Source organism: Erythrolamprus reginae, chromosome 7 (genome assembly GCF_031021105.1).
Source record: "Erythrolamprus reginae isolate rEryReg1 chromosome 7, rEryReg1.hap1, whole genome shotgun sequence".
Lineage (NCBI taxonomy): Eukaryota > Metazoa > Chordata > Lepidosauria > Squamata > Dipsadidae > Erythrolamprus > Erythrolamprus reginae.
The window spans coordinates 15,408,907-15,432,450 of record NC_091956.1 but is presented as its reverse complement, the minus strand read 5'-3'; the positions used below and the strand labels follow the sequence as shown (position 1 = coordinate 15,432,450).

Sequence of the window (23,544 nt, the reverse complement as noted above, 5' to 3'; positions counted from 1 at the left end):
ACACGTTTGAAAATGCAAAACAATGTTCTTTATAATGAAAATTCACTTAAACTAAGCCCTCTTTTGGTATAGCAAAGAGCACTGGTCTCCAAACAAACTGGTAATTGGTACAAGTCCCTTATCAGTTCTGTGATACTTAGCTTGCAGCTGTGAGGCAATTCACAGTCCTTCTTTCACAAAGTGAAATACATTTTGCTCTGGTTTAGTTTCAAAGCGGGGGAAAAAGCAGCACACAAAAGGTCAAAGTCAGTAAAGCAGGCACGAAACACAATGATCAGATAATCCTCCACAATGGCCAAACCCACAGGCTGCTATTTAAAGCAGCCTCACTAATTACCACAGCCCCACCCAACCACAGGTGGCCTCATTTTCTTTGATAATAATCTCTCAGTTGTTGTTGCCTATGCATCGCTCTCCGCATGCGTGGCTGTATCATTAACTCTTGTTCTGAATCCAAGGAGGAGCTAGATAATTGATCTCCTTCTGAGCTGTCTGCCACACTCTCCTCCCTGTCACTCATGTCTTCTTGGTCAGAGGAGTCTTCATCAGCAGATTCCACAGGGGGGGGGGGCAAAACAGGCCTGCAGCATATGGATGTCTCCCCCACATCCACAGTCCTTGGGGCAGGAGCTGGGCCAGAGCTAACCACAACACCATAGAAACATAGAAGTCTGATGGCAGAAAAAGACCTCATAGTCCATCTAGTCTGCCCTTATACCATTTTCTGTATTTTATCTTAGGATGGATATGTGTTTATCCCAGGCATGTTTAAATTCAGTTACTGTGGATTTATCTACCACGTCTGCTGGAAGTTTGTTCCAAGGATCTACTACTCTTTCAGTAAAATAATATTTTCTCATGTTGCTTTTGATCTTTCCCCCAACTAACTTCAGATTGTGTCCCCTTGTTCTTGTGTTCACTTTCCTATTAAAAACACTTCCCTCCTGCACCTTATTTAACCCTTTAATATATTTAAATGTTTCGATCATGTCCCCCCTTTTCCTTCTGTCCTCCAGACTATACAGATTGAGTTCATTAAGTCTTTCTTGATACGTTTTATGCTTAAGAAGACCCTCCACCATTCTTGTAGCCCGTCTTTGGACCCGTTCAATTTTGTCAATATCTTTTTGTAGGTGAGGTCTCCAGAACTGAACACAGTATTCCAAATGTGGTCTCACCAGCATTCTATATAGCGGGATCATAATCTCCCTCTTCCTGCTTGTTATACCCCTAGCTATGCAGCCAACCATCCACCCAGAGCTGAAGAAGCTTCTGGGATGATAAGCGAAACGCCTTCAAATTAGAAACATAGAAACATAGAAGACTGACGGCAGAAAAAGACCCCATGGTCCATTCTTCTTGCAGCTGGTTGCCTTTCCTTCCACTTTGCCTATACTGGTGCAGATTTATTTTTTATTTATTTTATTAGAAACATAGAAGATTGACGGCAGAAAAAGACCTCCTGGTCCATTTAGTCTGCCCTTTTACTATTTCCTGTATTTTATCTTACAATGGATATATGTTTATCCCAGGCATGTTTAAATTCGGTTACTGTGGATTTACCAACCACGTCTGCTGGAAGTTTGTTCATTAAGTCTTTCCTGATACGTTTTATACTTCAGACCTTCCACCATTCTTGTAGCCCGTCTTTGGACCCGTTCAATTTTGTCAATATCTTTTTGTAGGTGAGGTCTCCAGAACTGAACACAGTACTCCAAATGTGGTCTCACCAGCGCTCTATATAAGGGGAATTAAAACCGGAAAGTCCAAACGTTGCCCACCATTGGGACAGATTTAAAATGGTGATAAATACAGAATTTGTTCTTTCCCTAGAAAAGCCTACAGAGTTGAATTGTGTTGAAGCAGCTGTCTCTAGTTCAGGACAAAAGGTACATTCCAAAATATTGGCTTCAAGGCGATGCCCTCAAAAGAAGCTGTTTCCAGTTTTCATTCCAACGGAAGAGGAGTAGTTATTTACTAGCAAGTGGGAGACTTTGAGAGGAAGAAGACCTGTGGAAATTTGCACCCCAACCTCAGGGTGTGAGGTGTGTTGACAAAACTTCTATTTATTTATCACACACAAAGACAGGCGAGGCCATTTTCTTTCAATCTTCAACTCTGGCCTCAAGATGGCTATCAGGACTTTGAGTGTGGATTATAAGGTCCACGTTGATTTCCCCATAGGTGTTTATGTATCATTCCACTTTGATTATTTTTTAATAAATAAAAAATAAAATAAAACAAAAAATAAAAAACAGTGGTGCAGTGGTTACTTTTTACTTAGGTTTATACAAACTACTACTATTTATATTTGACCAATAAAATCAAACAAATAAAACAATCTTTCCATGACTTGGTGACCCATGGCTGATGTTACTGAGCGCATTCTTCTTGCAGCTGGTTGCCTTTCCTTCCACTTTGCCTATACTGGTGCAGATTTATTTTTTATTTATTTTATTAGAAACATAGAAGATTGACGGCAGAAAAAGACCTCCTGGTCCATTTAGTCTGCCCTTATACTATTTCCTGTATTTTATCTTAGGATGGATATATGTTTATCCCAGGCATGTTTAAATTCAGTTACTGTGGATTTACCAACCACGTCTGCTCGAAGTTTGTCCCAAGCATCTACTACTCTTTCAGTCAAATAATATTTTCTCAAGTTGCTTCTGATCTTTCTGATCTTTATTTTGTCAAGCACGTATTGGTAGTATACAGAGATATAACAACGTTTATGTACACGATATTGGTACCAATAATAGAGAAATGATTTCTCAAGGAAGCTAGATAAGTTTTCCATTTACACTTTATAGCATAATTTCCTCACTGATTTCACGCACTAAAGCAGGGGTAGGCAAAGTTGGCTCTTCTATGTCATGTGGACTTCAACTCACAGAATCCCTGAGTTAGCATGATTGGCTCAGGAATTCTGGGAGTTGAAGTCCACGAGTCAGAAGAGCGAACGTTGTCTACCTCTGCGTTAACTATATTCTCATGATAAAGGAAAACACTCCGAAGAACGGTCGCCTCTTCCATTTATTATCTCTAGGGGCCTCCGTCTCCCGGGTGAAGCCGACGCGGATGCCTGCCAAGCGGCTGAGTGCACATGCGCCCTTCCTCTCCTCTCGCCCCTCCCCCCCTTTTAAAACTGCCGCTCGGTTTCTGAGGGGGGAAAAATGCAGGTAAAGGTCGAGGGGCTTTGGGGAGCCGCGAGGCAGGTAGAGCCTCCTCCCCCGCCAGCCGTGCCCCGTTTTTTTCTGTCAGGAACGGACTCGGGGCCTGCCTTTCCCTTCCCTCTCGAGCGTCCGTAGCTTTCGTGGTTAATTAAGACAGGCGGCTGTTCAAGCGGTGTGGTTTCCTTCCTCCGTGAGGAATTTGGGTGGTGGTGGTGTTTAACCTGTGGAACGCCCGCCTGCCTGCATGTTCAGAGGCTGCGAGGGGAGAAGGAGCCTCCCGTCGCTGGAAACGGGCAAAGGGGGGTGGACTAGATGACCTCGCAGGCCCCCTTTTCCAGCTCTTTGTTAACTTTGTTCTAACCATCGCTGCCGCCCCCGCCCCCCCATCCCTTTGGCGGGTCTTCTCCAAGGAGTTCTCTCTTCTCATTCATTAGGGGGCTCAAGTCTTTTACTGGCTTTTATCTTTCTATCTATCTATCCATCTTATCTAACCTATTGTATCTAATTATCTAATCTATTTTATCTGTAGTTTCTGTCTGTTTGTCTGTCTGTTTATCCTATCTATCTATCTATCTATCTATCTATCTATCTATCTATCTATCTATCTATCTATCCATGCATCCATCCAATCTAATCTATTGTATCTAATTATCTAATATAATCTGTTTATCTGTCTGTCTGTCTCTCCTATCTTATCTATCTATTTATCTGTATATCTACCTATTATCTGTCTCTCTAATTCTATATCTATCTATCTATGTGTCCATACATCCATCCATTTAATCTAATCTAGTGTCTCTATCTAATTATCTAATCTATTTTATCCATAGTTTCTATCTGTCTGTTTATCTATGTCTGTCTATCCTATTTTATCTATCTATCCATCATATCTAATCTATTATATCTAATTATCTAATCTATCTATAGTTTCTGTTTGTCTGTCTATGGTATCTAATCGTATATCTAATTATTTAATCTATCTTATCTGTAATTTCTGTTTGTTTTATCTAATCTATTTATCTATCCATCCATCCATCCTATCTAATGAATCTATCGTACTTATCTATCAATCATATCTAATCTATCTATCTACAGTACCTACCTACCTACCTATCTATATCAAACTATCGTATCTACCATATCTATATCAATCTGTCTACCTATCGTATCTATCTATCACATCTATCCTGTATGTGTAGTATTTGTCTATCGTATCTTTCAATCTATATCAATCTATCATATCTATCAATATATTTATTTTTATTTTATTTATTAGACTTGTATACCGCCCCTCTCCGAGGCCCCGGAGCGATCACATCTATTTTGTATGTGTAGTATCTGACTATTGTATCTATTAATTTATATCAATCTATCTTATCTATCAATATATATCAATCTATTGTATCTATAAATTGTATCTAATCTATCTATCCTACCCTACCTACCTACCTACCTACCTATTATCTGTCTCTCTAATTCTATCCATCCATCCATCCATCTTATCTAATCTATTTATCTAATTATCTAATCTATTTTATCTGTAGTTTCTGTCTATCTGTCTGTCTGTTTATCCTATCTTAACTATCTGTCTGTTTATCCTATCTTAAATATCTGTCTGTCCATCCATCCATCCATCCATCCATTATATGTATAGTATATGTCTATCATATCTATCAATCTATCATATCTATCAGTCATATCTACAGTATCAATATATCAATATATTGTATCTATCAATTGTATCTAATCTATCTTTTTATCATATCTATCATATCTGTCTGTGTATCTGTCTATCTATCTACCCTATTTTGCCAAGAGGAGATTCTGCTGCAAACAGGCCTTTTATAACAGATGAACTATGTTCTACTGATTGAAATATAAGGCCTTAAAAAATGAAAAGAACTTACAAATGTGTAATTCTCCCTTTCCCTCCACAGCGTATATTTACCCTTTCAGAGAAAGACGGACCTAGTGCCCCTTTGCAATTTGCTTGGCAAAAAACCTTAGGAAACTACATTGCGGTTATAGGGTAAGATTAAAAGAGAAAGAGAAATGGATTACAGATCCTTGGTGACTGGGTTTGACATTGCAGAAGTGCAAGGTGTGGAATGAAAATGTGTTTGTTATCTTTTTGTTTAAACCTTTTTCCAAAGATATGCAAAAAATTTATCATTGATTTTAGAATGTGAAAAATGTTATTGTAATTCTTACAAGCTTTTCTTTATTTGTTTAAAGATACAGTCGTACTGTCAAAGTCTTTGATCGCCATGGCCAAAAGAAAAATGAAATTATTTTACCGGGGTAAGTTTTGAATCTCAGTTCATGACCTTAGATATTCTCTAAATTTAAAATCTCACTTGTACATGAACAGGTAATGGACGTTTTGAAAATAAGATATTTATCCAAATAGATTTTCTCCTTGTAGTATGCAAGTATCTTCACTTGAAGTTTTGGAACAGGTTATAAAATATGTGTAGATCAGTGATGTTTATTAAAGAGCATTTGGACATTTTTGTCTTTTGATAGGAACTGCATTGCTATGGATTGGGATCAGGACGGAGATACTCTAGCAATTATTGCTGATAAATCCAGTGCTATTTTTCTGTGGGATGCCAATACAAACAAAACCACTTTGATGGATACTAGCATGAGGTAATTTATTTATCAAATTAATATAATGTAATGTGATATAATGTAATAGCAATAGTGCTTACACTTGTATGCTGCTTCCTAGTGCTTTACAGCCTTTACTGAGCGGTTTACAGGGTCAGCCTCTTGCTCCCAACAATCTGGATCCTCATTTTATTGACCTTAGAAGGATGGAAGGCTGAGTCAACCTTGAACTTGATGAGATACAAACTGTCAAATTGCAGTCAGTCAGCAAATGTTGCCTGCAGTACTGTGCCACCATGGCTCTAGATTTATATAAATATATCAGGTACATAATACAGTATATAGTATTTACATGATATCAATCTGGTTAACATCTATAATATCTCAATGCAGCATTTTGAGGACATCTGTTTTTAAAGATAATGTAATGTACTATAATGCCATGTATTTCATGGCTGTCCTCATTAAGGTGTGTGTGTGTGTCCATCTCACTGCCACTTTGGAATTGATTATTCTCCATATGGAATAGATTACTTGCAAGTTAGCATCTTCTTTGTGTCATTTTACTACATTATTTTCAGAAGAAAGACTTTTTAAAAAAAGACATCTTCCAATAAAGACGTCTTCATCAAATCCTAAAGATTTGCTGTTTTTCCATGTTGCTAATGAAGAGGTGCTCCAAAATAGTTTCTCCTGCAAATAACACATAACACAACACAATACAACAATCATGCAAGTGTACCTATGTTTTCCTTCCCTTCCTCTTGTATCTTAAGGAGTCGGAGTTCAGTCTATTTTTAAAATACTTTCCCTTCACTCTGGTCTCAAAACAAAACGGTTCCTTTTGTTGTCTTAATGGTTTATGGATAATTTCTCCAATGTCGTCTCCTTATTATCTCCTTCCTCCATCTTATTTCACTTCTTCCTTCTCTCTTTGAAGAATAATTCATTTTAAGCAAGGGCAATATTTGTATTTTAAATAATTTATCCAAATGCAAATGTTAATTTTGAATTTGATTATTTCAAGGTACAGTATGAGGTTTGATATGAGTGTCTTTTATTGTTCTCTTTTCTTTTCTGTTAATTTTATGAATAATTCACATCAAGAACTGTTGATAGATATTGTGCCTGTGGTTTATGCTCTATTTTATATTACTTTAATTATAATTGAATCATGCTAGTTAATTGATCAGATTTTGATAAAAGGGCTTTTGCTGTACTGCCTTTTTCTCAAAAATAAGGTTGTAATCAGCTAAATACTGTTTAATTTGGCAGAGCTTATTTTTTATTTTTTTATATATTTCAGGGAACCAATGTCTTTCTTGTGTTGGTCAAAAACTGATGCCTTACTAGTTGCTGGAACAGCTAAAGGGAATGTACTAATATATAACCGCCAGACTTCCCGCAAGATTCCTATCCTTGGTCAGTAGCTTGAAAACTGTAGAAAGGGGTTTTCTGAAGAGTAGTATTTAAAATGTAACAGGCTTAAGTCAGAAAAAAGCAAATGTGTTATTGATAGAAGAGAATATTAGTAGTGATGAAACATCACTCAGCTGCTTGTGTTAATCAGGTTTTGCTGAAGCTGAAACAGGCTGTTTACTATTTGTTGTAAGGAGGCAAATTGCTGGGGGGCAAAGGCAGATATTTTTCCCCTTGTTTTCCTCCCAAAAAAAGGTAGGTGTGTCTTATAGTCCAGAGCATCTTATACTCCAAAAAATACGGTACTCTGTTCTCACCTTTGCAATTTGGTCCTTGTGTTTGCTGGCTCCATTGGAATACTTCCATTGATTTCTCTGCTTCTGTTTGTAAATGAGATGTTGTGGTTTATTCGTCGTCTTCTCATTTTAAAGTTGTTTGAAAGCTGGCCTGGGGCCATAATAAAGTGTTGTTTACAATTTAAAAAGTTGGGGATTTTTCTGCCTGTCTTCTTTTATCAGGCAAGCACACCAAACGGATCACCTGCGGTTGCTGGAGCAAAGAAAAATTAATTGCATTAGGTGGAGAAGACAAATTAGTAACAATTAGCAACCACGAAGGCGACACTATCAGAGTGGTAATAAACTTATATTTTTGTTACGTCCAAGAGATGAAAAAAAATACAGGAAATCTTTGCACTTTTCCTCTTTTTTTTTCAGTGTCTGTTCTTTATAGAAATCCCCAAACAGTTACATCTCAAATCAATGCCTTAATCAGTTTAGGATTTGTTTTGAAATTATAGGTGATTAATGCAAAACATGACAATCAGGTAATAATAATTATGAAATACACTGAATTTTGTAATTAACTGAATTATTAAATATACCTATTTTTAGAGAAACTGGATTATTAAATATACCTGTGTTAGAGCAATACGAAAATCCAGTCAGCATCTAAAATATCCTCCAAATGGTTAATGACAATTTCTCGATAAACAATTGTGTGCCCTATTTCTCTCATTTTTCCATTAGTATAACTTTACTAGAAATCCACTTAATCTGGAATCTTGTTTTTGCAGACAGCAGTGAGAGAAGACCCCAGCAATATGCAGTTTGTTAATATGAAGACTGATGAAGAAGCAGGAGAAATTGAGACTACAGTAGGTTATTGATGACCTTACTGGAACCATATTACACCTTTCTTGCTTTATCTGCTGAAATGAATTTTATTGGCCAAGTGTGATTGGACACACAAGGAATTTGTCTTGGTGCATATGCTCTCAGCGTACATAAAAGAAAAAGATACATTTGTCAAGAATCATGTGGTACAACACTTAATGATTGTCATAGCGATCAAATAAGCAATGAAGAAACAATCAATATTAATAAAAATCTTAGGATACAAGCAACAAGTTACAGTCATACAGTCCTAAGTGGGAGGAAAAGGATGATAGGAATGATGAGAAAAACTAGTAGAAATAGAAGTGCAGATTTAGTAAAAAGTCTGACAGTGTTGAGAGAATTATTTGTTTAGTAGAGTGATGGTGTTCGGGAAAAAATGTTCTTGTGTCTAGTTGTCTTGGTGTGCAGTGCTCTGTAGCGACGTTTTGAGGGTAGGAGTTGACACAGTTTTTGTCCAGGATGCGAGAGGTCAGTAAATATTTTCACAGCCCTCTTTTTGACTCATGCACTATGCAGGTCCTCAATGGAAGGCAGGTTGGCAGCCACTGTTTTTTCTGCAGTTCTAGATGTCAGATTCAATTATTCCTCTGTAGAACTGTATCAGCAGCTCCTTCGGCAGTTTGAGCTTCCTAAGCTGGCGCAGAAAGAACATTCTTTGTTGTGCTTTTTTGATAATGTTTTTGATGTTAGGTGACCATTTTAGGTCTTGAGATATGATAGAACCTAGAAATTTGAAGGTATCTACTGTTGATACTGTGTTGTCTAGTATTGTGAGAGGTGGAAGGGTGGAAGGGTTTCTCCTAAAGTCTACCACCATTTCTACGGTTTTGAGTGTGTATATTTTATATTATACATAATAATCATTCAACTATCAAAAGTCTCATTTTTTACCCCCTGTGGGGAGTTTAATCTGCAAAGCTGCCTGTAAAGTATATTCAATATTTTGCCACTAAACTATAGTTTTTCCCAATTGTATGATACACACACACACACATATAAAGTTTGCATTCGTCGTCTCTTTTCCCATGTGATTTTTGCCCTTAATGTCTTGTTCAGATTTCATAAATGATATGGCAGTATCCTTATACAAAATATTCTGGACTGGCCAAAAAAAATTAACTCTTTGTATTTGTCAGTCTTTCAAGCTTGGTTCTGTTGTTATTCAGTTCGACTTTAACATTAATAAAGTTTAATTATTTGTTTAAAAAATAGCCCTCTTTATATTCCTTTTTTTTACTGGCTATATTGAAAAAGTTAGAACCAAAGAAGTGTCTTGGATAAGAAGTGAAACATCTTTAAGAAAAAACAAGGAAGTTGAATTTGCCTGTTTGGAAGCACCTTTGAGACAAGAGAAAGTGTGGCTTATTTGTACTGGAAGCATTCTTGCCTTCATTCAGTAACCTTTCCTTTCTTTTGTCAGGTCTGCATGGTGATTGGACAAAAAACATTATATTTTTTTAACTTCAAAGATCCAGAAAAGCCAATTGAACTAGCATTTCAAAAACGTTATGGAAAGATAGTAGCTTACAAACTGTAAGTAACACCTAAAGTAATAATGTTTCCCTGGAGTGATTGTATTGGTCAGTTGCAGCAACAGCAACAACAAAGAATAGCAACTTAAAAACAAATATACTGTAGTTTGTTTTGTTTTTGTGAACTGAAACATACACTGTCAAGCTATGGCAGTTTAATTCATAATTTTAAAGTGAGTTTTGAGTTTTGGTTTTATTTAATTAAATTTAGAGAGAGGAAGAAGGAGGAGTGTGTGTGTGTGTGCGTGTGTGTGTTTTTGGGCTCAGTCCTGGTCATAACTCAAGGACCAGCTGAATCAGACATCTTTCCAAGAATGTATTTCAATGGGATTTTAAAATTGTACAAAATAGTTAGCGTCATTGTGTGTCTTGACACAATAATGTCAGGTAACATGTATGTCTCATATCAAAAGCTATTTATCATGAGTTACAGACTTCTTGGTTATGAAATGCCTATTTTAAAAATGAGTGTTATTATATAAACATTTATTTATTTTGTTATACATCATCCAAATTAACAATAGTTAACTGAGCAACCAAGCAATAAATAAAAAATAATAAATAAACAAAGCCCCAGTCTGGGTCAGGACACAATGAGAGACATTATTCCAGATTTATACCTTGAATCTCTCCAGAACTTCGAAGATAAATATAAATAAAATACAAATAAAATAAAATACACTGCTCAAAAAAATAAAGGGAACACTCAAAGAACAAATCCTAGATCTGAATGAATGAAATATTCTCATTGAATACTTTGTTCTGTACAAAGTTGTTTGTGCTGACAGCATGTAAAATTGGTTGTCAAACACTGTTGCTTCCTAAGTGGACAGTTTGATTTCACAGAAGTTGGATTTACTTAGAATTAGATTGTGTTGTTTAAGTGTTCCCTTTATTTTTTTGAGCAGTATTTGAAGGTCTTGGCATATTTGGGTCTTTTCCTGTGTAAGGTTGATAGATTCCTGGTGATTTTTGACGAGGTTGATTTTGGACACTTCTTTTGGTTTTGGATACGTTACAATCTAAAATGTAATATTCCTGAAAAGAGATATGCAATTGAGTCTCTTATCTTTTGGTATTAAATGCAAGTTAACATTTGGATATTTTTTCTGTTTTTCTGATCATGTTCAACTCACAGTCATTTCACCATTTAAGACTATCTCCTCATTCTTTCTATTAGGAATTACGAATGCTTGGCAGGTTTTATTTTTGGTTCTATAGAAACATAGAAACATAGAAGTCTGACTGCAGAGAAAGACCTCCTGGTCCATCTAGTCTGCCCTTATACTATTTTCTGTATTTTATCTTAGGATGGATATATGTTTATCCCAGGCATGTTTAAATTCAGTTACTGTGGATTTATCTACCACATCTGCTGGAAGTTTGTTCCAAGGATCTACTACTCTTTCAGTAAAATAATATTTTCTCATGTTGCTTTTGATCTTTCCCCCAACTAACTTCAGATTGTGTCCCCTTGTTTTTGTGTTCACTTTCCTTTTAAAAACACTTCCCTCCTGGACCTTATTTAACCCTTTAATATATTTAAATGTTTCGATCATGTCCCCCCTTTTCCTTCTGTCCTCCAGACTATACAGATTGAGTTCATTAAGTCTTTCCTGATACGTTTTATGCTTAAGACCTTCCACCATTCTTGTAGCCCGTCTTTGGACCCGTTCAATTCTGTCAGTATCTTTTTGTAGGTGAGGTCTCCAGAACTGAACACAGTATTCCAAATGTGGTCTCACCAGCATTCTACATAGCGGGATCATAATCTCCCTCTTCCTGCTTGTTATACCTCTAGCTATGCAGCCAAGCATCCTACTTGCTTTCCCTACCGCCTGACTGCACTGTTCACCCATTTTGAGACTGTCAGAAATCACTACCCCTAAATCCTTTTCTTCTGTAGTATTTGCTAACACAGAACTATGTATTCTATGTATTATTTTTGCAGGTACGGTGAAAACTACGTCATGATCGGTTTTTCGCTGGGCTATTTTGTGGTGATTTCAACACAAGTTCAAGAGATCGGCCATGAGATCTTCCAAGCTTCCGATCATAAAGATTCCTTGGTCGACATTGCAATCACTGAATCGTTAAACAAGGCTGCATCATGTGGAGATAACTGGTGAGGCATAATATTTCCATGGAAGATCATTTAAATAACAAAAGCACTGCTGTGGCAGAATTTTTTTAAAAATTTCATGAAAAGAGTTGCCCTTAGTAGATTAGAATTTTATGTATGCAGAATACAGAGGAAAGCAACACATAAACCAGTGCTCTGTAAGAACCCTCACTCCTTTTTAAGAATGGAGGGCGTTCCTGAGACCCAAGTCGTTCAAAATTTCTAGCCTAAACAAAGCTAATATCTAAATGAAAGACTGCCTGCCTGGCTCTCTATATTTTTGCGCCATTTAGAGATTTAGCTGTGAACAATTTTTTAAAAAAATTCAATGTTACCAGTTGTCCCAAAGGTGTTCTTTTCAGGAGGCAACTGGACTGTCTGTTTTTTCTTTGAAGACATTTCACTTCTCATCAGCGGTGAAATCTACTTATCTTTCCTACCAGTTCGGAAGTGTGCACACCATCATCACATCCGATTTTTGACCCTCTGCGCATGCGCAGAAGGTTTGTACATGCACAGAGGGTTAATAGGAAGTAACGACATCTGAGCAAGTGGGTGGAACCTTGCGCTGCCACCACTACAAAATGTTAAAACCAGGAAGTAATGATATCCGGGTGGGTGGGTGGAGCCTCGCGCTGCCTCCACTACTAGTTCACTGAACCATCCGCCATCACCACTATCGGCACAAACCAGCAGAATTTCACCACTGCTTCTCATTCAAGAAGCTTCTTCAGCTCTGAAGGAGAAGCTCTGAAGAAGAGCTGAAGAAGCTTCTTGGATGAGAAGCGAAACGTCTTCAAAGAAAAGTCAAGTAATTCCACTTGCCTCTTGAAAAGCGCCTTTGGGACAACTATGACTTGGATGACTGAGAATCTTCATAGATGTTACCAGTTCAATTTTTGAACGCAGCTCTCAAGATATTCTGTGTTTACATAACTGATGTTTTGCAATTTATTGTTAAAAATAGACTACTGATGAAATCGATTTTCTTTTTATTGTAGCGTCAAGATTCATAACTTGTCAGATCTGACGGAAATGTGTGCGATCATAAATTTAGAGGATGAAAATAAAGGTTTGACAGCTTCCCAGTTTGATAGCTTGCCTATTTAATTGTTTGTGTTAGATTAAACAAGATTGATTTTCAATAACTTTGGAGTCTTTGGGGGACTGAGAAGGAGCAGTATCAAATGGGACCTCATGTGTTTCAATCTGCTATTTGGTTCAGTTTTCAGTTAATAAAAAATCTTAGAGGGCCCTTAATACTGGAATAAAGCCAAAAAAAAAAAGATAGTTTGCTGAAACTATAGCATCTCCCAAGTCAGGATCTTTAGGAAGTTGGGAATTTCAATGTCTTCTCTTCTGTATATGAAGGGAAGAGGAGAGCACCCAAGTCAAAGTACCAGTGCAAGTTATTCCAACTTTAGACAATTTTTAGATCAGCAGAGCTCAGGAATTCCAGGAATCCTCCTTCAGCTTTGCACTGTAATTAAGATCTTTAAAAGAAAGTCTGTTTCTGCAGAATGAGTAAGAAACCATAACCAAACACACATTTTACCCCCAAACTACCTGCAGTACCACCTCTTTCTGTTCTGCAGGATTCCCATTTTTGCAAATTCCACCAAGTTAGGATTTTTCTAAAGATGGGATCCTTAACGTAATCCAAATAAATAGCTGTTGGGGTTGAGATAAGTTCCCTCTTCATGACTGTTTGGCAGAGTGATTAAACCAGGGGTCCCCAAACTTGGCAACTTTAAGACTTGTGGATTTCAACTCCCAAAATTCTCCAGAAAGATTTCTGGGAGTTGAAGTCCACAAGTTTTAAAGTTGCCAAGTTTGAAGAACTCTGGATTCCTTTCTATCATGAAGATCTTCCTTTCTACCATGTCCTTTTAGAGTTTCAGAGATTTTTTAAAATTTATATTTAAGCATTTACCTTAGTTTTATAAATGTGTTTTTGTAAAACCTGTTGGGGGATGTAGAATAGCAAGTAAGTAAATCAAGCGGACACATGATAAAAGTTATTCCCTAATATTTTTTTTTAATCTGCCAGGCACTGGATGAGTTGGAACTACAATAGCCAGACAGAAGGGGTTGAAAATGTACTTTTGCATAAGATTTTCATTTTTGTTTTTTTTAAATGGCTTTCCAAGACAAACGTAACTATTCAACGTGATATTATGGCTATTTTAGGTCTAGATCAGTTGTCATGGACAGACGATGGACAATTGTTGGCGGTGTCTACCAAGCGAGGATTCATCCACGTTTTCTTAACCAACCTTCCCATCCTCGGAGCCTCTTATGGCACAAGGATTGCCTACCTCACCTCCCTTCTCGAGGTCACGGTGGCCAACTACATTGAAAGTGTATGGTGCTTTATTCCTTTATAAAGTTCCCATTAGGATAAAGGTTTCGATTTAGACTCATCAGTCCTTTTAAGTTTTAATTTTTCTTTAAATCCACTTGTGACTTTTAAAATATTTTCTTCAAATTCTTATTCTTTTTCAGTCTCTTCAACTCTCACCAAATCCAATTATAAAAATAGCCTCATGTTTGGGCTTTTAAACTCGATCCTTTAAATCTCTCTATGGTATTTCCAATTGCTAGATAGCCACTCACTCCATTTTGAAGCCTCTTTTAGTTCCCTTTAAGTTTTCTCCTTTATCGTTAAATTGGCTAAACACTCACCCAGCTCAGTTCTTCTTCACCTCTCTCCATCACATAGATCTTGTCATCCAGGCAATCCACGATCTCTCCATGTAATCAATCTGACTGTGGCCGTCCTAGCTATAGTGACAAAGTTGTTCCTTTAGTTGTTGGTTAAAAGGCTGGTGCCGGCTCTCGGGGGGGAGGGGGTGTTGCAAGCCCACCCCCTGATCCCTGACTGCTGCCTTTCTTCTCCACTGCCCGTCCAGGGCAGATCTGACCTGGTTCCAGTTCAGTTCCAGGTCTCCTACCAGCTGTAGTTTGGGGTTCCCTGCAGAATGCAGGAGACACCTTTATTGCTGGGACATTGGCCATGCTTCTTGTCGGCATCCTCAGTCCTCAGGACAAACTTTGTGCTCATTTGAGGGGTTGCTACAGAGAGGAGGGGCTCAGGCTATTTTCCAAAGCACCTGAAGGCCAGACAAGGAACAATGGATGGAAACTGAACAAGGAGAGATTCAACCTAGAAATAAGAAGAAATGTTCTGACAGTGAGAACAGTCAACCAATGGAACAGAAGTTGCCTTCAGAAATGGTGGGAGCTTCACCACTGTAAGCTTTCAAGAAGAGACTGCCCTCTGTCAGAAATGGTGTAGGGTCTCCTGCTTGGGTGGGGGTGAGGGGGTTTGGCCTAAATGAGACCTACAAGATCCCTTCCAACTCTGTTAATTTGTTGATCTATTTGTCTTTTGTAGGAACCACCGATAAGAGTTTCTGTTGAAGTTGAGCCCAACTTTGTTGCCGTTGGGCCCTACCACTTAGCTGTGGGCATGAATAATCGGTCATGGTTTTATGTCCTCGGAGAGAGCAGTAAGTATATCCCTGGTTCCTTGATTTCTCAGGAGACTTTCATTGCTCAGCTTAGCAAATGTCATCACCATCACCGTTTTATGCTATGCTGTTTCATACCTGGGGAGAGAGAGGAAGGCTCAGCGGTTAAAGGCACTGAGCTTGTCAGTTGAAAAACTGGCAGCCAGGGTTCGAAATCCGAGTTTAATAAGGTAAATTCCTGTTCCTTACCCCATCTCAGAGGTGAAATTCAGCCGGTTCGGACAGGTTCTATAGGATTAGATTTGTTGTAAACTGTTTTCACTTGTGAGCCGCCCCGAGTCTGCGGAGAGGGGCGGCATACAAATCTAAATAATAAATAAATAAATAAATCAGTGGTGGCAATTATACTCAGTTCAAAGAACCAGAAAATCGCACCACTGACTGCCCCCCCCCCTCCCACTCCTTCTTGGGCTCATACCTATAGAGCAAACATGAGAATGGGTCGAGAAGCAGCCAGGTTGAATGCTAGAAGACTTGGGCAACCTTTTCTGTCGGTTCTGTGGGTGTGGTCACGCCCACCAAGCCACGCCCACAGAACGGGTAGGAGGCAAATGTGAACGTTACCCCTGCCTCATCTCCTGCCAACCTAGCTGTTCAAAAGCATGCAAATGCAAGTACCGTAGATTAGAAGGTATTACCTCAGTGTGAAGATAACAGCATTCTGGCCATCTTTGGCGTATATAGTCATGCTTGGCCAAATGACCACGGAAATTGTTTTCGTACAACATTGGCTCCCACAGCCAAGAAACAGAGATGAGCACATCACTGACAGGGAAACCTTTACTTTTCAGATAGTCCTCAACATAGAACCACGATTGAGCCCCAAATTTCTGTTGCTATATGAGACATTTGTTATGCGAGTTTGACCCCATTTTACAACCTTTTTGGCCAGAGTTCATAGGTGAATCGCTGCAGTTATTAAATTGGTAACACATTCGTTAAGCGTATCCGGCTTCCCCATCGACTTTCCCTTGTCAGAAGGTCGCAAAGGAGGATCATGTGACTCGGGATGCTGCGACCATCATTTATTTATTTATTTGCTTGCTTGCTTACTAGTTTGTTTGTTTATTTGTTTATCTGTCTGTCTGTCTGTCTGTCTGTCTGTCTGTCTATCTATCTATCTATTTATATGCCGATCACTACAAAAGGACACTGAGCATCTAACAATCGGAATAAATACAACAACAATAAAAACAGTTAAAATCTAATAATAAAAATCAATAATAACAATAATATAAAAAACATACATACTTACAATCAGCCTAATCCCAGGCCTGCCGGAAAAGCTAGGTCTTAACGGCTTTCCAGAAGACCAGTAGGGTGGAGATAATGCGGATATCTGGAGGCAGTTGGTTCCAAAGAGTCGGAGCCACAACAGAAAAGGCTCTTCCCTGAGGTCCCGCCAGCCGACATTGTTTGGTGGACGGGACCTGGAGAAGGCCAACTCTGTGGGCCCTTACTGGCTGCAGCAAGGTATGAGGGAGGAGGCGGCTCTGAGCCATTTATAAATAGGAGTCAGTTGCCTCGGGTTCATATTTTGATCACATGAGGTTGTTACAATGAAAGTGTAAAAAACTCTCAAAAATCATTTTTTCAATGGCGTTTAATTTTGAAATGAACTGTTGTAATCCGAGGACTTCCTGTACTTTTGTACCACAATTTGTCACTATGGAGGCTGCGACATTTCATCCATGCAGATGTTAGATAGTTGTAAGATTCACAAGCTCAATCTAAGCTTATCAAAGATCAGAAGTATTTTAAATTGCTTTGAAATTTTAAAAAAACCCTTTTTTTTTGCAGGAGTAAAAAAGCTCAAGGACATGGAATATCTGGGAACAGTGGCCAGTATATGTCTTAATTCTGATTATGCCGCTGCACTTTTTGATGGTAAAGTCCAGTTGCACATGGTAAATATGTTAAGAATTTTGAATCACCTGTAGTTTGCATGAAGTATGGTTAAAGAGACCCATTTAAGCTGCAAGTAGAAATCTGAGCGAGAAACTCCTGTTATATGACAGATGACAGTAAATTTTATTTTACTCCAATCAAGGTGAAAAAGCCCAATTATATTTTCCAGTATAACTTGTAAGAGAAGAGAAAGCAAGCTCAATTCACTAGAATGTATAAGTTGAAATGATAGAATTGCTGGTCAAATACCTAGCTCTAATTGGTTTGGTTTGAAAAGTCTAAAGGTTTTAGGGCAGTTTGTGATTTCCTTAAGAAAAAGGATAAAGTTAAATTGTTAGATTATTATTCAGAAACCAAAAGTTCTTGTTATTATTTTAGATAGAAAGTGAACTTTCAAATACTCAGGAGGAACGAGAGACCAGACTGTTCCCAGACACAGATGAGAAAAGTAAAATTTTGTGTCATTGTTTAACTAATGAGTTCCTCATCTACGGTACTGATGTAAGTATGGTTCTGTTTCAACTCTCTCATTCGTTACAGCAGTGTTGTTTGCTACGTACCCATACTTTTCGGAGTATAAGATGCTCCAGATTATAAGACTTAGCTAACTTTTGGGGGGAGGAAAACAAGGGGGGGGGGAATCTGCTTCTGCCTCCCCGCAATTTGCCTCCTTGCAGCAAACAGAAAACAGCCTTTTTGTTTGTTTGTTTTTTTGTTTATTAAATTTGTGTGCCACCCACTCCCGAAGGACTCTGGGCTGCTTACAACAATAAAAAATAATATAAAAACAGTTTAAAATCCCATTAAGACAATCAAACCATGTCATGCAATCTTACTTTGCCAGAAGTAAAGAAGTATCAATTGCTCAGGGCCCCTAGGCCTGTCGTCAAAGCCAGGCTTTCAAGGCTTTGGAAAGCCAGTAGGGTGGAAGCAGTATGGATCTTGGGGAGTACAGTAGTCCCTCGCTATACCGCGCTTCACCTACTGCGGCTTCACTTCATCGCGGGTTTCTGAGGAAGTCGATCGGCAGATTTAAACAGGCCGCCGAACTCGATCGGCAAGTTTTTTTAAAAAAAAAAATATCTAAATTGTAAATACTGTATTTAAATACTGTATCTAAAATAAATACTGTGTGGGAAGGGTTTATAAACACTTAAAACAATGAAAACTTACCAAACAATTACAATATAAATACTTAAATAAGTACTATCAGTCGATAAATTCCCCATCGCGGATTTCACCTATCGCGGCCAGGTCTGGAACGTAACACCAGCGATAGGTGAGGGACTACTGTAGTTGGTTCCAGTGAGCCGGTGCCACTAAAGAGAAGGCCCTCCCCCGCGCCCATGCCAGTCAACATTGCTTAGTCAACATTATTTCAGTTTCAGCACAGCCTGATTAGCACAAGGGGGGGCGGATCTGCCTCTGCCTCCCAGCAATTTGCCTCCTTGCAGTAAATAGCAAACAGCTCAATTCAGCATCAGCACAGCCTGATTAGCACAAGTAGTTGATTGTCTGTTGGATCAAGTTCCTGACCATCAGCTGTTTCAGGCTGCAATGAATGTTACAGCCAATTGCTGCCTCCGTGCGCCCCAATTTTGGCGGGTGGACTACATTCGGTATATGCACCCAAATTTTCACCTTCTTTTGGGCGGGATGCATCTTATACGGTATATGATTGCCATCTTTTGGCAGATCTAGATTTGTGATACTGGTAGAACCTACATTGCATCTGGTGTAAATACAGGTAATTTCTTCACTTACAACCTTTCATTTAGTAACCATTACAACAGTGACAACAGCACTGAAAAAAGTGACATGGCCATTTTTCACAGCATCCCTGTGGTAATGTGATCAAAATGTAGAGGCTTGCCAAGTGGTTCATTTTTATTTTTATTTCATTATTAGAGTTGGAAAGGACCTTGAAAGTCATCTAGTCCAACCCTACATCACACTAGTCCAATAGAAGTCCAGTCTTTTCTTGAAAATCTTAAGTGTTGGAATGTTATGACAGTCACACTCTCCCGGGATTACGTGATCCCTTTTTGCAACCTTTTGACAAGCAAAACCATGTATGAATTGAATAACTGCAGTGATTCACCTAATGTCCGTGGCAAGAAAGGTTGCAAAATGGGGCAAAGCTCACTTGACAACTGTCTCGCTTAGCGACAGAAATGTTGAGCTCAATTGTGGTCATAAGTCAGAGACACCCTGTAGATGCCGCAAATAACTCCTGATAGACTATACTGAATGTAAACTGCCTTTAATTTTACTGTCTTAATTCCAATTTTCATAGTATGGCATCCTACTATATATCGTATTTTTCGGAGTATAAGACGCACCTTAGTTTTTGTGGAGGAAAATAGGGAAAAGAATCTGCTTTCCAGATATTCATCTGGCTAGCGTCCTTAGTCTGGTCAGCTTCAGCACATTATTTTATCCCCTGGTTAGGGCTTTAAAAAACCCCGTATACATCGTTAGCACCTGGTTAGGTCTGGAAAGAAACATTTGGAGCAAGTTAGAGCAATGAAAAAACCCCCACAAAGACTTAGGGCTTGGAAAACATTCTTTGCAGAGAGTAACCATTAAAGAAGCTGCAAGATAAGAGCTGGAAAGATCGTTAGCACCTACTTAGGGCTGGGGGGAAAAAGCTTTGAAAAAGCTGCATTCAGAGTATAAGACACACCCAAATTTTCAGCCACTTTTAGGGGAGGGGGGGAAGGGTGCATCTTGTACTCCGAAAAATACGGTATACGTGTTGAAGGCTATTGTCTATATACTTGATATTCAGCACATTTTTCAGATGAAAAGTCTTGCAAGTCACATATATGACAACAAATGATATTCACAATCCTATGGTTTACATTTTGATAAATTCATCTCTTAACTATTATGCTTGTTTACTCTCTTTTCCTTTCCTTCTCTTTAGACTGGCCTGATTCAGTATTTTTACATTGAAGACTGGCAATATGTCAATAAGTATCAGCATTCAGTTGGTGTGAAAAAAATCTTCCCAGATCCCAGTGGAACCAAACTAGTTTTTGTTGATGCCAAAAGTGATGGATTTGTTTACTGTCCTGTACGTCAAACCATTTCCTTTGTACTTTATATATTTTCACTTGGTTTCTACATGTATTATTACATTTTTCTGTCTATGGAGATTCTCAGGCCTCCAAGTCATGCTTATCCCAAAGTTGCTTGTTGGGTTGCAGAACTGAACCAGACAGTTATAGAGGTGCAGATGACATACTCAGATCAGTTTACAGATTACATAACTACAGAACATGGAAATGTCCATTTGAGATTAACAATGGGAAGAGATAAGAATGTAAAATAAAGCAACAATTTTTTAACCTCTGTGAACAATGTTTTTGTTCCTGTTGCCTTGTGACCAGGATGCTTATATTGAGGTCCGTAAACTGAGATTAATATTTTCCTAATGAAACTTTATTTGGCTTTATATAATAATAATAATAATAATAATAATAATAATAATAATAATAATAATACTGTAATAATAATAATTATTATTATATTATTATTATTATTATTATTATTATTATTATTACAGTATTATTATTATTATTATTATTATTATTATTACATAAAGCCAAATAAAGTTTCATTAGGAAAATAATAATAATAATAATAATAATAATAATAATAATAATAATAATAATTATTATTATTATTATTATACTGAAAAAGTAGTAGATCCTTGGAACAAACTTCCAGCAGACGTGGTAGATAAATCCACAGTAACTGAATTTAAACATGCCTGGGATAAACATATATCCATCCTAAGATAAAATACAGAAAATAGTATAAGGGCAGACTAGATGGACCATGAGGTCTTTTTCTGCCATCAGACTTCTATGTTTCTATGTTTCTAATAATAATAATAATAATAACAACAACAACAACAACAACAACAAACAATTATTATTAATAATAATAATAATAATAATAATAATAATAATAATAATAATAAATTAGATTTGTATGCCGCCCCTCTCTGAAGACTTTACAAACAAATTTTGCATTGCTGTCTTTGCAGGTAACTGATACCGCCTTTGAAATTAAAAATTTGCAACCAACGATCAAAGGCATTCTGTGGGAAAACTGGCCACTGGATAAGGGTGTATTTGTGGTCTATGATGATAACAAAATATACACGTATGTGTTTCATAAAGATACCATACAAGGTATTGCAGCTGTTTTATTATTTCCAAATAATCCTTAGAATTTTATATAACGAAACACGAAATTTGCAGAATTTCACAGCTTTAAAATATGATTAGAAGAAAGTCAGGAAAAAGTGCAAGAATGAGGAGAGGGAAAAATCTTCATATAATAAGGTGCTAATTTGTGTACCTTGTTTATCATAACAATGTTCTTTCTGACAGCGAGGAACGGTAGAATTTCATTTATTTTGTTATATTTACCGTATTTTTCAGAGTGTAAGACGCGGCTTAGTTTTGGGGAAGGAAAATGGGGCGGGGGGAAATCTACCTACCAGGTATTCATCTGCTTTAATCAGTCCTTTATTCATCAGTCCTTAATCTGGTCAGCTTCCGCACATTATTTTATCCCCGGGTTAGGGCTTTAAAAAATATTATTTGGAGCGAGTAGCAATGAAAAAGTCTGCAAGAGGTAAGAGCTGGGAAGATTGTTAGCACCTCGTTAGGGCTTTTAAAAAAGCTTCAAAAAAGCTACATTCAAAGACACACCCAAATTTTCAGCCTCTTTTAGGGAGGAAAAAGGTTCATCTTATACTCTGAAAAATACAGTAGTCATATTTGGATGGATTCGGCAAAGCTAAAACAATGCATACAACAAACATTGCAAAAGGCGTGTGTATGTGTATGTACAAAGAGCAGTGGAACTAATTCACTATTTTGCAAATCCTCTGTTCTTTCTCCCTTTGCTCTTAGAGTTTAAAAGCAGAGGGTTTGAACTCAGTGGAATAACATCTGACTACTTGCACCCAAAGAATCCAAGACATAAGCAATTCCATCTTGACTTCTGGAGGATGTTGTCACCTCTTAGAATGATTGACATATTGTGCTAAACCAGAACAGGGCATTTTGCAAACTGTGGACCACATCTGGCACTTTGACTGTCACAACGACAGAGGATGGGGTGGCAGACAAGGAATGGCAGCTGCCATCCATAACAGTCCTGGTTTCTTCTATGACTCCTTGGGAAAATGAATTGCTAACCACCATACTAAACCATGGTGCTAGATTTACACATTACAGACATAAATCACGGCTTAGAAACAACCATGAATGAACTCATGGCTATATAGTTTTTAGCAACAGAGCAGCATTTATGCTTTGGTGGTTTTCATTTCTGACTGATTCTTAGGCACTAAGGAACATGTACATTGTGCACTCTGTGTGTGTGTGTGTGTGTGTGTGTGTGTTTGTTTGTTTGTTTGTTTGCCTGTATGTTTGCCATAGAAACATCTTCAAAGAAAAACCAGAAACCCCAGTTTGTTTGTTTATTTATTCATTAGAGTTGAAAGGGACCTTGCAGGTCATCTAGTCCAACCCCCTGATCAAGCAGGAAATCCTACACCTCCCCAGCCAGATGGCAGTCCAATCTCCTCCTGAAAATGTCCAGAATTGGGGTGTTTACAACCTCCGCTGGCAGGCCGTTCCACTGGTTGATTGCTCTGACCGTCAGGAAGTTCTTCCTTATTTCCAGGTTGAATCTCTCCTTGGTCAGCTTCCATCCATTGTTCCTTATCTGACCCAATGGTGCCCTGGAAAATAGTGTGACCCTCCTCCTGTCTGCGGCAACCTCTCAAGTATCTGTATACTGCTATCATGCCCCCCCTGGCCTTTCTTTTCACTAGACTATCCATGCCCAGTTCCAGCAACCTCTCTTCATATGTCTTGGTTTCTAGTCCCCTTATCATTTTGGTTGCTCTTTTCTGTACCTTTTCTGTACCAGTTGCCTCTTGAAAAAGCACCTTTGGGTTTACCATAGAGTTTTGCAACGACTAATTGTAAACAAGTGAAAATAATATACCTTTTCGTCTGAATATAATCCTTT

The 23,544-nt window shown here is 37.9% G+C and overlaps 1 protein-coding gene across 1 annotated transcript in view; it reads left to right on the top strand.

Annotated features, from left to right (window-relative positions):
* The first annotated feature begins 3,057 nt into the window (after positions 1-3,057).
* The window catches only part of WDR19 (WD repeat domain 19), a 45,440-nt gene continuing 24,953 nt past the window's right edge, over positions 3,058-23,544 (top strand). Inside the window, exons 1-16 of the mRNA XM_070757113.1 lie at positions 3,058-3,182; positions 5,114-5,205; positions 5,412-5,477; positions 5,703-5,828; positions 7,096-7,211; positions 7,727-7,842; positions 8,284-8,364; positions 9,807-9,919; positions 11,870-12,043; positions 13,042-13,112; positions 14,231-14,403; positions 15,438-15,552; positions 17,374-17,480; positions 17,860-17,982; positions 20,411-20,560; positions 21,539-21,686. Coding sequence (XP_070613214.1) covers positions 3,177-3,182; positions 5,114-5,205; positions 5,412-5,477; positions 5,703-5,828; positions 7,096-7,211; positions 7,727-7,842; positions 8,284-8,364; positions 9,807-9,919; positions 11,870-12,043; positions 13,042-13,112; positions 14,231-14,403; positions 15,438-15,552; positions 17,374-17,480; positions 17,860-17,982; positions 20,411-20,560; positions 21,539-21,686 — 1,777 coding nt within the window. The 5' untranslated portion in view covers positions 3,058-3,176. The remainder of the gene's footprint in view (positions 3,183-5,113; positions 5,206-5,411; positions 5,478-5,702; positions 5,829-7,095; positions 7,212-7,726; positions 7,843-8,283; positions 8,365-9,806; positions 9,920-11,869; positions 12,044-13,041; positions 13,113-14,230; positions 14,404-15,437; positions 15,553-17,373; positions 17,481-17,859; positions 17,983-20,410; positions 20,561-21,538; positions 21,687-23,544) is intronic.